A 12,624-nucleotide genomic window follows, 5' to 3' on the forward strand; every position below is an offset into this window, starting at 1 on the left:
AAAAGAGAAGTAGGAGAAACCTTGTGTAAGGACAAAAATGATAAACTTCCCTTCTTCAAGAGAAGCTGAAGGACTTCTTCCTGCTGCATATGAATAATAACTTCAGGTAAATGCTCCCCAAATGGGAGAAGTTAATTACCAACTAAATGCAGGAAGATCCATGAACATATGTGATAGAATATGTCACAAAATATAATAAAATAACTTACACAAAATAGAACTTTTTTGTTGTTCACATAAGGGAAACCTAATTTGAGCTAACTGACAGCTTACAAACAAGTAACTGAAAAAGATACGTACGTTTATTTCTTAAAATTCAACAAAATTACTTTTTTTATACTAGTGCAATGAAGAAGTATCCAAATCTAAGCAGAATAAAGATGTTGAGATATCCAGGAGCACAACAGTTTTGTTTTTTTTTTTTTCTAATGCTTGAAATAGCTACAGCCAGGAGTAGCTCATCACTAGTTGTAAAAATCAGTTTAGCAAGATGAAAGCTGTAAAAAGGTAATTTACTCACAGAGAAATGAACAATTTCACCTATAGAAATTAAAGGATAGGGTGCATTGCCTGCTCACAAAAGTAAACCTAAAGCAGCTTTATAAGGAATCTGAGTCATCTGAGTAATGTGAAGTATCTCCAGCCTAAACCTGTCTAAACTTAAGTCTAAATTCAAAGATTTAGAATTTGCTAAGATAGAGAAGAAGAAATATAAATCTTTATGATGAGGGGGACACTGCCAACTATTATCGTTACATTTTAACCTGGATAGCAGTCCCGACACACAGCTGACAACACAAATGCAAGAACATCAAGTTCAGCATCAAGGGCACAAGAACAATCATCCAGAGGAGCTCTCTCCTGGGAGAAACACTGGTAGTGAGGGACAAAGTTGCATTGAGCATCCCTGAACCAGGGATTGCTTATATACTTGATTGATGAAAATTCATCAAGAGGATAACCTGCACTCTAAGAAACAACCATTACAAGACAATCAGGAGCTGTAAAAGAAGTTGCACTGTCCTTTCCACTGATAACCTGGTGAAACTTAGACCTGATCAATGCTGGTAAACCACTGTGCAGATGTGGTCAATGTTTTTTACCTCATCTATTGTTTATGCTTAAAGGGAGCGCCGCTTCACGCTCCCTCTGCTTCCACAGCAGAGGTTAAACCTCCAAACAGTGATGGAAAAGAACTAAAAGTTGTCTCACTTTGAGGGATTCTTCGGTTCTGATCACAGCAAAAGGTAGTGTGCACTTTGTCATGTGAGCAGCAGTTAATTTTGCCCACATAACTCATATATGTCTGTGTGCTCTTTTGACAGTTACTTGAAAAGTTGATTAACTAACACATTAACTAAAATTAAACAGGAACATGTGTGGTATCAGTGATGCAAACTAGCTTGCAAAAGAAAACAGAAATAGCTTTTAATAACTGAGGCACCAAGCTCTTACCTTCCGTTCCCTTGACATGAAAGCGCTTGTTGAGTTCATCCAACTTGTTCTTCTCAAGAATAGAAAAAAGAAAAGATTAGGATCTCTGGAGCATCTTGTTGTACTAGGCATCTAGCAAAACAAAACTAGCACTATAAAACGAAGACGCCTGTTTTGTTTCCTGTTTTCCAAGAAGCAATAATTGTTCCAGAAGCAAAGAACATTTCACAGGAAGGATCTGAGGAATTCTTGCAGATCAAACACTCTCAAAATAGCTATAATGGCTATAAACTTTATTAGGCAATTGTGGCTAACAGTGTGGGAGCATCAACAGATGCTAACACCTACCTTATCATCACATGTACATCCTATATCAAAATCTGATGCAGAAGGTAGAGCTACAGGATAAAGTGGCTTAGCAACTTCATCTGGCACAGTTGGTTTATAAACATTGGCTCTTAGCAGGTGATTCAAACTTCCGTGGGTACCATTATTGGGAGCAGGCTTTAATCCAAGCAGATCTATGAAAACACCCAAGGTAAGTCAATGATGGTTAGACTGGAAACATATGTATTTAGCAGTAAATATACTTAGCGAAGATATTTATTTGCAATACTGTTTACATCTGTGCCATGCTAATGAATGCTTTTAATGTAATAAAAATGCTAATCCAAAACATAAAATTGCAAATCTTGCCTGAATACCATGGTAGACTTTAGGAAAAGGTTAATTTGCATGAAGACATTGGAAAACCATTTTATTATAACTACTGCAGTTTCCAATACAAACCTACAATCCAACCATCTTGAACAGAGTGTTATTAGTGACTTGCTTTGCACATATGAGATAACTGCCTTTCTGACACTTCATGTTTGAAAAAAAAAAAAAAAGAGCAAATAAGTTAATTATACATTCAGCTAGAAAGTTTTATTCCTGTGTTAAATCATTATTAAATAAAAGACTGTACAGAATATCAGAATGTAACATCAGTAAAAGTTTAGGAAATTGAACAATATTAGGAGATGCCATAGAAAGCTAAGTGATGCCCCTGAACTGCTCTATGAGACATGGAGGTACAGAAGCCTCCTTCCTAATGAAGACTAATGAAGTCTGTACGCGCAAATAGGATCTTTGCCAAGCTGCACGCAGCAGAACTATGTTAATACATTTTATTGGCAAGCTGCTAGAGCAGAGCAAGCCCAGGCCCCTGAGAAATGCCTTCAGTTAGTGTTTAGGAAGGAGACACTGGGGAAGGGATGCTGGGAGAGATACAGGGCCTGAGCCCACAGGTGTCTAAATAAACCCTTGTGGTTAAAGCAGCATGTTTCTCTTACAAATCCTCAAGCAGGCAGCTTACCACACATGACATTGTAAAGTTCAATGTTTTCAAAAGGCGGTACTTTGGTCTTGTATTTGAATGTAGGTCCATAACCTATGAAGACAGTCTTAACAAAAAAAAAAAAAAAAAAAAAAAAAAGAGAGAGAGAGAGAGAGAAGAATACAGAAGAACAACTTTAAATCATAGGGTTTATTTCAGTGAATATTTACATTTTAGAGATCTTAAATATCTTCTGGCTTAACAACACTTCTGTAAAGATTACTGCATTGCTCATACCTGCATGCTGTTTATCTTGTTGTCATAGCCATGGTCTCCATGGAAGAAACACTTTCCTGTTGGTTTCTTGTAAACATCCACAGCTTTCCTAAATTGAAAAAGGATTAGCTATTTTCTCAGCTTGTGACTGAATACTATTTTACAAAATATGTGGAAAAATAAGTATTGCAGCCTAAGAATTATAATTATCAGCTTGCTCCTGAGCACTTTTTTGCATTTGGTTTCATCAGGGCCATGTATAAGCAATCCATGCAGTGGACTGGATTATCCTACAAGTTAATTTACTCATCTGTTTGAAAATTATGCCCCGCAAAAATTTGATCCAAACCTTGTAAATTAATAGAGCTTTTACTACAGCAAACAGGTCAGAAACAACCATTTTTCTGTCTGTGAGTATACAATTAATTACAGTTACACTAACAAATGGATCACTGGTGAACAAGATTTCAGAACATATAATTAATACATAAGGGAAATCTGTTGATACAATTAATAAAAAAATAATAAACTTGGGCCCTCCAGACTAATCCCATCAATTCCAGTAAAATTCTTAAAACTAAAATTTTGGTAGGCCTAAAATTCAGTCTACTTCTTTGAGATGTACATGAACCTTAGCCACAGAAACTATACAAGGCAAATGGCCAACTGGCTAGTGGAGTTATGCAAGAAAGCATTTGGAGTTTCTCACTCACTGTTTCAGCAGAGTGATCCTTGCATAATTCACAGCAAGATATGCACAGATGCCAAAAGACACTTACAACACACCGTGTGTTTGCCTGGCAGCTATATAGGCAAAGGAAGTTACCATAATTTAAAGCCCATAACAGAGTGGCATATGCTAAAATCTCTGTCATCTTCCAAGAACCACTGAGTCAGCTTTATGCATTAAGGCCCAGTCATTCTCCTACTGTAATACACAATGTGGCAAAAGAACAAAGCAAGAAAAACAATATACATTAAATCAGAAACTCATAAACCAAGGCAATTCTTCTTCTGCTCACTCCGTGTTTTTGCTCCATCATTTTGAACTAAGAGTATTAAAAACTGTCCATGCTTTATAACTGAAAATTCAGAGGCAAATGGCAAAGGCCAAGCCAAAACTGGGTTTGCTTTGACCTAGAGCATCCTGTTTAGCTGTGGATTTGTTTTGCAACACAATACAATGCACACATTTCAGCGGTGAACCTATAATACACTTTCACACGTTCTCAGGCTTACATTCACTATGGCAATATCTCAATTTTCTTCCCATTTACTCTGTACATCCATCCAGCCTCTGGTTCCCTAGCTTCTCCAGTCCTCCCATATTCCCCTTTACCTGGTTGGAATAAGTTTGCACCTTACCAAAAAAGCTTATCAGTTCCTATATATGAGCTAATTAGTCAAAAAACACGGTTGTTTGGGAAAGGAAACTAATCTGGGTTTCTCACTTTCATCCAACTACTGATTTTTCCAAACTGGGACCCTGAACCTAATGTGCCTGAATCTCACCAGGAGTTCAAAACTCCTCCTATTCCCAGATGGCAGGAGCAGGACACTGGCAGACAAAGTAGTCCCAGGTCTTGTTTTCTCAGAAAGAAAAACACACTGAAACCAGACTGAAAGCAAAGTTTACCTTGCTACATGCCACTTGCGCTCGACCAGTAAATGGACATCCTCAATTCGCCTATTGTAAGCATAGTGCAAGCGTTTAGGAAGGTGATGCTTCAAGTATGGCTTAAAGTGCTGGTCTGGCTTCCTGCACTGAAAAATAAATGGTTACAGATGACACTGCTGTCAGTTAGCTCAGAGGCACATGAAACCCTGAAGTACAGAAGTCAAGCTGTTAAGTGCGTTATCGATGATGTCTTGGAAACAATGCATACATCTGGAGTACGTGGTTCAGTCATTTCTGTGCAATATTTACATAAAACCAGGGCACGTGGAGTAATCAAAAGATTTTTGGAAAATCTCATTCTCATGGAAGTCTTTTTGAAAGCATCATGTAAAGTGTCATGCTTAATAAAATTCTTCATCTGTGAGCTAACCGAACCCAGGATTAAATTTCAGAGGAAAGATAAATGCTGAAAATACATCTTGTCTGCAGATATATTTAAAGCAGTCTGGTTAGCAAATCTCTTTTTTTTTTTTAATTAGTTTTTATTTAAAACAACTTTATCCATTAAGAGCCAGGTTATGGTTGAAGGCTATCAAATGAACTTTTTCAGCATCTTCAAATTGCTAGTAAAATATTTACCCTAAAAGATTATTTTCCATTTCTGAAGGAATGGATAAATAGACTCAATTCAGGGAGTCATGACGGTCAGGGAGGTTCTGGCTCTGTGCTGCACAAAAATGTTATAAAAGCTACTACAGCAGCAAACAGTGGAATTTATGAGTAACATTAATCTGCACCCATGAAGGGTACCATTTAACACTTTAGTCCTGTCAATGGCCGATATTCCTACCTAAAGAGTGAGGCGGGACTGTTGAATAATGCCCAAATTAGGACAAAAGTGAGCAGCACTAAATACTTACTGTAAGGTTGGCAACAATCACTTTGGGGTCATCTGTTAAGCAAACAAAACAAAACAAAACAAAACAAAACAAAAAGAGAGAGAAAAGTATTACAAAAAATAAGAAATTTGCAGAAGATATCACAAGATAAGAATTTATTTCTATAGAAGGATTCCTCCTACAGGCTGGCTGATATTTACTAAAAGAACGCATCAGGTGGGATATGCTGAATATGAACTAAATTTAACCTCTTATCCTTTACTTAAAGATATTTTGGTTGCTCAGGTAATGTTGCTCACTGTTGTATGATTTGAGATACTCTTAGCTGAACAATTAGTCTATTTTCTGAAAATATAATTTCAAGTCTTACGACTGCTTTATTATAGAAAATCATCCTTCCTGAAAGATTTTGAGAGGAGATTTGAATGCAATAACATGCTTCCTTAAAGAACAGTAAGATAAATACATTGTGTTTTTTGTCTGTTAGTATTACACTCATTTCTTCAGTCTTGAGAAAAAAAAAAAACAAGACAAATTCTTAGTAGGAGAAAATCTTTTGCTTAACTCTTATTGTTTCACTGCTGAAAACACCATGTTGCTGAGCATCAAATGAGCTCCACTGAATCTCAAAACAAACTACAGGCTTATCCATGGCAGAGGAGTGTCTGCACGTCTTGATGCAGTATTATGGAATAGGACAGCAGAAAAGGAATAAAAAAATATGGGTGACTTGGCAGTTATTGGAGATAAACTCCAGTTCTGAAGTCAAGAAATACTCTTCTTTGTTCTATGTTCAAACAGATGATTTACACGTGATTGCAAATATCCAACAAGGAAGCTGTGAACAGAGGCCAAAAGAAGAAAATTGTATTGTGGGAAACCCTGAAGTATGAGTCAGAGATCAGTCTAGTTGATCTTTTTGAAAGATACTGCCATTCATCCTCCAAAGAAAACTAACTTTGCTCAGCAATTTGGGAATTGGAAGATTGAAAGATCCTCTAAAAAATATTCTCAGAGGAACTGAAAAATTTTTAGTAGACTGAAGTGTAGAAATTCAGTCTTATGCTAGCCTAGTACATTGCATCAATATACACACTATTTCCAACAGATTTTTACACACCCATTCTGTATTCCTGTATTCTGAGCACAAATACCCAGATAAATTAAGTTTCTAATGAAATAAATCAGTTTAACCACATTATTATTATTTCTGCCATCATTCCAGCAATCTTTCATCTTCAAAGTCCATTTTTTTTGTAAAATCTGTCCTCAGCCTACATATATGTGCATTGCTATGATGAATCAATAGGATGGCCCACTTATCTGAACCTCCTCTCTTCCAAAAGTCATCATCCTTGTAGCACAGTTTGCAACAACATAGGTTTTTATGGTTAATTTATAAGTTTCACTGTTTGATTGTTAGCTTAAAATGCTAGCAAAGCAAAGTTTGCACACAGAAGCAGAGTGGTCATGGTGCTGCTTCAAGGCCTGTTGTGGCACTGCTTCCCTGGAGGGGAATCAGGGCAACAGACGTATAGTTGGGGCAGTACTGTCTTAAATCATAGAGTTAAGTTTCACCAGAGGACCCCTGACTGGTTCCTGAGCATGTTGAAGACTATATAACCTTGAACACCAAGTCAGGGTGAGCTTCTCACAAAAAAAGTTTAATTATTACTATAATGTCTGAATGTATGCTCTACAGTTCCCCAGTCTGTTGCTATTTAGCAACCTGCTCTGTTCCTCACTTATGCCACAAGGCATGAAGAATGTGAGTTCAAAATTAGTAATTCACTTTCTCCGTCAGCTCAAAAAAGGAATCAGACTTTTTCCTTATATCCAAACCGTGCACTACTGAGCTCCCTCAAGTCCCATTTTCACTGATAGAGGGAAGAAGGGCATAAGTAAACTTAGAATGACACGTATGCTGCTATCTGAAACTGGCTTCAAGATTGTTCTTACCAAAACAGATTATTTTTAACCCAGAACATTTCAGCTACCCACTTGACACAGCTCTGACACTGTAGGGTCTGTGAACTACAGATGGGAAATACAGCTGATCTTTAGTGAGCTCCACTCTGAATGTCCCACCAGCATACTGCAGACATACACCCTTTGGAATACTTCATCTCAAGGAAAGGATGGAGTCTAGTTCTCAGAAAGTAAAAAGTACAGTTAAGTTAACTTACATTTCAGGTTATTGCTAGACCTAGGGCGAATTCTCCCTAAAGATCCAGGCAGCAGAATGATATCTTCCACGTTGGTCAGGTAGTTGCTCAAAAATTCAGTTCTTTCACAAGTAGTGTCTTCCATCCCTGCAGAAGGAAAATACAAGTTTAAACCAGCTTGAGGATAAACACATTTTCCAAAACAGCACAGGAAAAAAGAAAAAAAGAAAGAAAGAAAAAAAGCTGTGTATTCTTTTCCTTTGGGTGACAAATCTTATTCTTGTTTTTTTCCAGTCATCTAGTTCCAACGTCAGACACTGATAGAAGCCAAATTAAGGGTGCTTTTACTACTTGCCTACACAAGAGAAATACCAGTCTCAACACTGAACGCTGGAGGAACAGGCACCACATCCACCATGTGTGCACTGACACATCTTCAGACTGAGCTCATGGAAAAATCAAAGTCTGTTTTTAGTTTAGTGTACTACTTTGGGGTTGTTGAATTTTTTTTAAACAAAGGATTTTAAGAGAAGTCGTACACAAAAGGTATTGTCTGTTGGTGGTCTGTTCTAAGTCAGCCACGGATAAACAATTCTCTCCTACAGTCGCTTGTGGTGGGGAGGAATGTGTTGCCAGTCACAGTCAGTTCAGCACAACACTACCTCCCCTGGAAATTCTTCCTGCCCCTTAACCTTCTCTCCCCAAGGCCAGAAAGAAGGCATATTCCATTTTATTGCTCATTTAGCCGTTCTTGTGTGACGCTCCTAGACAAAGACTTACACAGAACAGAATTCCTTACAAATGCATGATTAATCTGTGACTTTCAGGAGGATTGCTAAAACGGTACGAAAAAGCAAGTTTCTCTCAAACATGGTCACATTTATCACTTAAAATTTCCTTTGGCTTTGTGATTTATTCTCATTGCAGTTTCTTCTGACTTCACAAAACAAAACAAACCTACCAATAATATATCTGCTTTTTGGTGACTCTTCAACTGATCTGACAATAACTTTTGACTGTTTTTTCACCTTCCTCCACTACTATGATGACATTTTCTATTGAAGCTGGACACAGCTTTTTACAGATATTAGTCTTTCTCCTACTAGAATAACTTGTCTCATTATTTGCCAAGAAATGTCTTGCTCTTATGTGCCACTCCTCTCCTCACAAAAAAGGGATCAATGCTATTAAATTGTTTTCTACTACAAAAACTTACGAAAAGATTATTTTAGGCACATTATGGTGTTCCAATACATGCAAGGAGAGTTGTGCTTGGATGTCATATTGAAAATGCCAAGTTTTGAGAAACTCTAAATGGAGATATAAATACCCAGATCTCTGATGTGAAAGGGAAGTGTCCTCCAATGACGACTAACAGGAAAATAGAGTTATCAGTCTACACTGACTGGCTGAGGTTTGGTATTTAAGCTACTGGGGGAAAAAATCAGCACAAAAGTAGCTTGAACTGAACTTCATTTAAGCTACCTATTATATGTACAGCTACACTGTGCAAGCCTTCATGCATTGATGAAGAATTTGTTTCTTTTACCATGATCACCAACAAATATGACATTGACACATCGATGCAGTTTCAGCTGTTTCAGTCCATCCATTAGTTGTCCTACTGTCTTGTCAATCTCTCTCAGGGGATTTACCATCATCTGTACAAATATGTAGAAAGGAGAGAAAAAAGTTAACTATCGTTGTAATGTTCCTCCTTCTAGTACAAGTGAAGGTCCTTTGGCAGAACTCTGATGTGATAACATCCAGGTCAAGAGGCAAAACCTTGGCTGAGCTGTTACACATACAATTACTGTACTATTTCCATTTTCATCGCAGAATCATAGAATGGCTTGGGTTGGAAGGGACCTCAAAGATCACCTAGTTCCAACCCCTCTGTCAGAGGCAAGGTTGCCAACCACTAGATCAAGCACTAAACATCTATTGCAACATGAGAAAGACATGTTGAGATGCTGTCACAGGACAGCAGAAGATCTTTATGGATGATCCTGGGCCTCCCAGTGACATACATGCATTTGTAAAGTGATGTAAAAATATTAGAAAAATGCATGTGAGACTGAATTTCAGTTTGTTTCTTATAAATAAACAACTCCTTGTAAGTGGCTATTTGATGTGAATGGTTTAGTCAAAACATGAAATGAAGCTCTGGATTTAGGTATACCAAATTAGTTAGAGAAATTCACTTCAAAGGACATCTGACACTAGGATGACAACATGCAAGTCACTTGAGTAGCACGTGGAGCTTGGAGGGAGCATTCTTCATTTTCAAAGCCAACAGTTTCCAAAATTTCCAGTGATAGTTTTGGCAAAAGTGTCAGTATGTCCCAGAAAGCAGATATGGTATTGTGATTTCTTAATTCAAGCTTCATTAAGAAAGAAAACAGAAAACACCAAAACATACTAATAGGATTGTGATTTTAGCTGTAAGAGAATGAAACATTTTTACTGGGTGGAATGGAGAAGGAAAATGTTTTAAAGTAAGATTTTAAGCAGAAGACTTGGATTTTGCCCTGGTTTTGAGAAGAAAACATATCCTGTCACCATATACAGACAGTTTGATTTGGCTGGTACAAATACATAGAACAAAATATTCTTCCAATGAAAAACAGAAAGCTGACAAATTTTGGATGAGAAAAAACAAAATTTTGGCAGAATTTTCTGAGAAGAAACACCACTTTAGTATGATCCAGAAAGCAATAGTTCAGAAATTCTTCCTCTGCCTCAATTATTAAGGGATGGATGTCAAACGAGTCTGATAGCGTAGAAGATGAGATGGGAAATGTCATCTCCCAGTTGGCACTGTAAGTAGACGAAGACATGACCTGTGGGAGAGGAAAACTGGAGGAATAGTTTTGATAAGCTATGTAAGATGTCCAAGTAACAGGTGATATTTTGAAATATTTGAAATCAGGAAAGACTAAGTAATTGGTTTTGTAAAAGCCATGGAACAGTTCAAGTTAAAACAGGAAAAAAATAAAAGGAAAAAATGGCAAAAAAATGCCTCTTGCAGCAGCACCTTCTCACTATCGACTCTTCAGTGACTGAGAGCACACTTTTTATCACATCAGTCATATAAGGAAATATAATTTTTACTCTGAATCTAAAGCTAATTTAGGGAAACTGGAAAGCCAGGTGGATTTCCCCTTAATGTTTACTTTTGTCAGCAGGCTTCCTGAGATTTCAAGAATTCATGATTAATGGTAATTTTGTTTAACTACCCTCTTTCCCAGTTTCATCTGCAAGCCTGCAGAGACATTTCTCAAAACGTGTAAGAGTCAATATGAATGAAAACATCTATTTGTAAAAGAAACAAAGATACACATGAAAAAAAAATTAATGAAATCTACAACTCACCTTTCTGTTTTTACTACTTTGACTGTGTTCAGAGTAGCCCAGAAAACAGGCCTCGGTAGTATAACTTCACCTCACTACATTCTCTCTGTTTTTTACGTTCAGTTAGCTCTTACTAGTCTACTACACTCAGGCTGTTCCTCAACCAGTCTCTGCAACTTAAGGCTGTAGGTGGCATATTCAGGCAAGTTTTTTTTGTGTTGAAATGCAGCTCATATTTTTCCCCAGGTGCAACTTCCAAAGAATTATTGGTGAACAAGTAAGTCTTGCATATACCTTTCTTCACCCAATATGTTGATATCAGGGCTTTGGAAAGATGTATGAAAGCATCTCATCTTTCAAGATATACAGATATCTATGTTCTAAAGGGTTGGTATTATTGCAAAAACACTGAGTATGAGATCTGAATCATACAGATCACAATTGGATTATCTCCTGAGTTTTCCTTTAGAAGAAGCCTTGTTAGGAGGTAGAAGAAATGTCACTATTTATTTTAAATGGTAGAATCCGATCTGTACTGTATTCCATCCTTACCAATCAGCACCAGAAAATGAATTGGCAGATAGGATGAGAAACATCATGTAACATGTTTTGTTTTGTTTGGTTCTGTTTCTCAAAATAAGAAGAGGGATAAGAAGTTTGTATGACCTTTTCATTCACAGAAAGAAAAACAAAGAAGGAAAAAGGAGAGCTACATGTGCTCACATCAGTAGGAATACTGCAGGTTTGTGCCAGAGGGCTAAAACTTGGGAAGGTAAACTAACGAGTAATAGCAATATCATCACAGCAGTTATAAGTTCTCTTCTCAAGTAAATCTGTATTAACTGTTCTTGAAGCTTTGTGTGTCCCTGTGTGCCCCTTCACACTTCCTGAATCTGTCTCAAAACAATTATTTTAAGTTCAATCATGGAACAAATTAAAAAACACATCCACAAAAATGCTATTGAGAAGAGTGCCTATAGCTTTTTTAGGAAACAATGGAGCATGCCAAGGTTCTTGTTTGAAGCCTAAAGGGGGAATATTTTGGTTGTTTATGTTTCTGTATTATTTACTTAAAATTCTGAAATGAAAGTAATACTGATGCATCCTACCACCCCTGACAGCATGTTTACTTACTGCCAGGTGGAGAAAGACAGCCTAATAAGGAACATGTTTTGTTCTCTTGCATCTTTTCCTAATAGAGCAATTCCCATCTGACATTTGCCCAGTGAAAACAGACTTAGGCTCCATTTCCATTGCAAATACATTGCATTTGGAAATCACGTTATCAAGAATCGCTTCCACTCTGAAGTCACTAACTAGTTTTTAAGTAATTGTTTCTGAAACAACTTTTACAAGTTCTTTCCCTTTTAGATTTTATCAGTCATGTTTTCAAGACGTCTCCAGAACCCGGACGACTAGACATAGAGTCTCAAATAGTCACCAGGCTCCCAAGAGCTGGGGAGTTAATTAGGGCTGGCAGCACTAGTACTGCCTTCCCATGGACTTATCTGACATTGCCTCCAGCTGATGGCTGGATTCATAAGAGGATTTAAGATGACT

The 12,624-nt window shown here is 37.2% G+C and overlaps 1 protein-coding gene across 24 annotated transcripts in view; it reads right to left on the reverse strand.

Moving 5' to 3' along the window:
* The window catches only part of ENPP2 (ectonucleotide pyrophosphatase/phosphodiesterase 2), a 69,574-nt gene that overhangs the window by 11,799 nt on the left and 45,151 nt on the right, over positions 1 to 12,624 (reverse strand). For 15 of the 24 annotated variants that reach the window (XM_040679445.2, XM_015283027.4, XM_015283024.4 and 12 more), the window contains 8 exons: positions 9,260 to 9,371; positions 7,732 to 7,857; positions 5,567 to 5,598; positions 4,665 to 4,792; positions 3,050 to 3,137; positions 2,792 to 2,879; positions 1,783 to 1,955; positions 1,456 to 1,507 (listed from right to left, as the gene is read on the reverse strand). In XM_040679445.2, coding sequence (XP_040535379.1) covers positions 1,456 to 1,507; positions 1,783 to 1,955; positions 2,792 to 2,879; positions 3,050 to 3,137; positions 4,665 to 4,792; positions 5,567 to 5,598; positions 7,732 to 7,857; positions 9,260 to 9,371 — 799 coding nt within the window. The remainder of the gene's footprint in view (positions 1 to 1,455; positions 1,508 to 1,782; positions 1,956 to 2,791; positions 2,880 to 3,049; positions 3,138 to 4,664; positions 4,793 to 5,566; positions 5,599 to 7,731; positions 7,858 to 9,259; positions 9,372 to 12,624) is intronic. The other 9 variants (XM_025147137.3, XM_015283025.4, XM_040679564.2 and 6 more) reach the window with 1 other exon arrangement.

Source organism: Gallus gallus, chromosome 2 (assembly GCF_016699485.2).
Source record: "Gallus gallus isolate bGalGal1 chromosome 2, bGalGal1.mat.broiler.GRCg7b, whole genome shotgun sequence".
Lineage (NCBI taxonomy): Eukaryota > Metazoa > Chordata > Aves > Galliformes > Phasianidae > Gallus > Gallus gallus.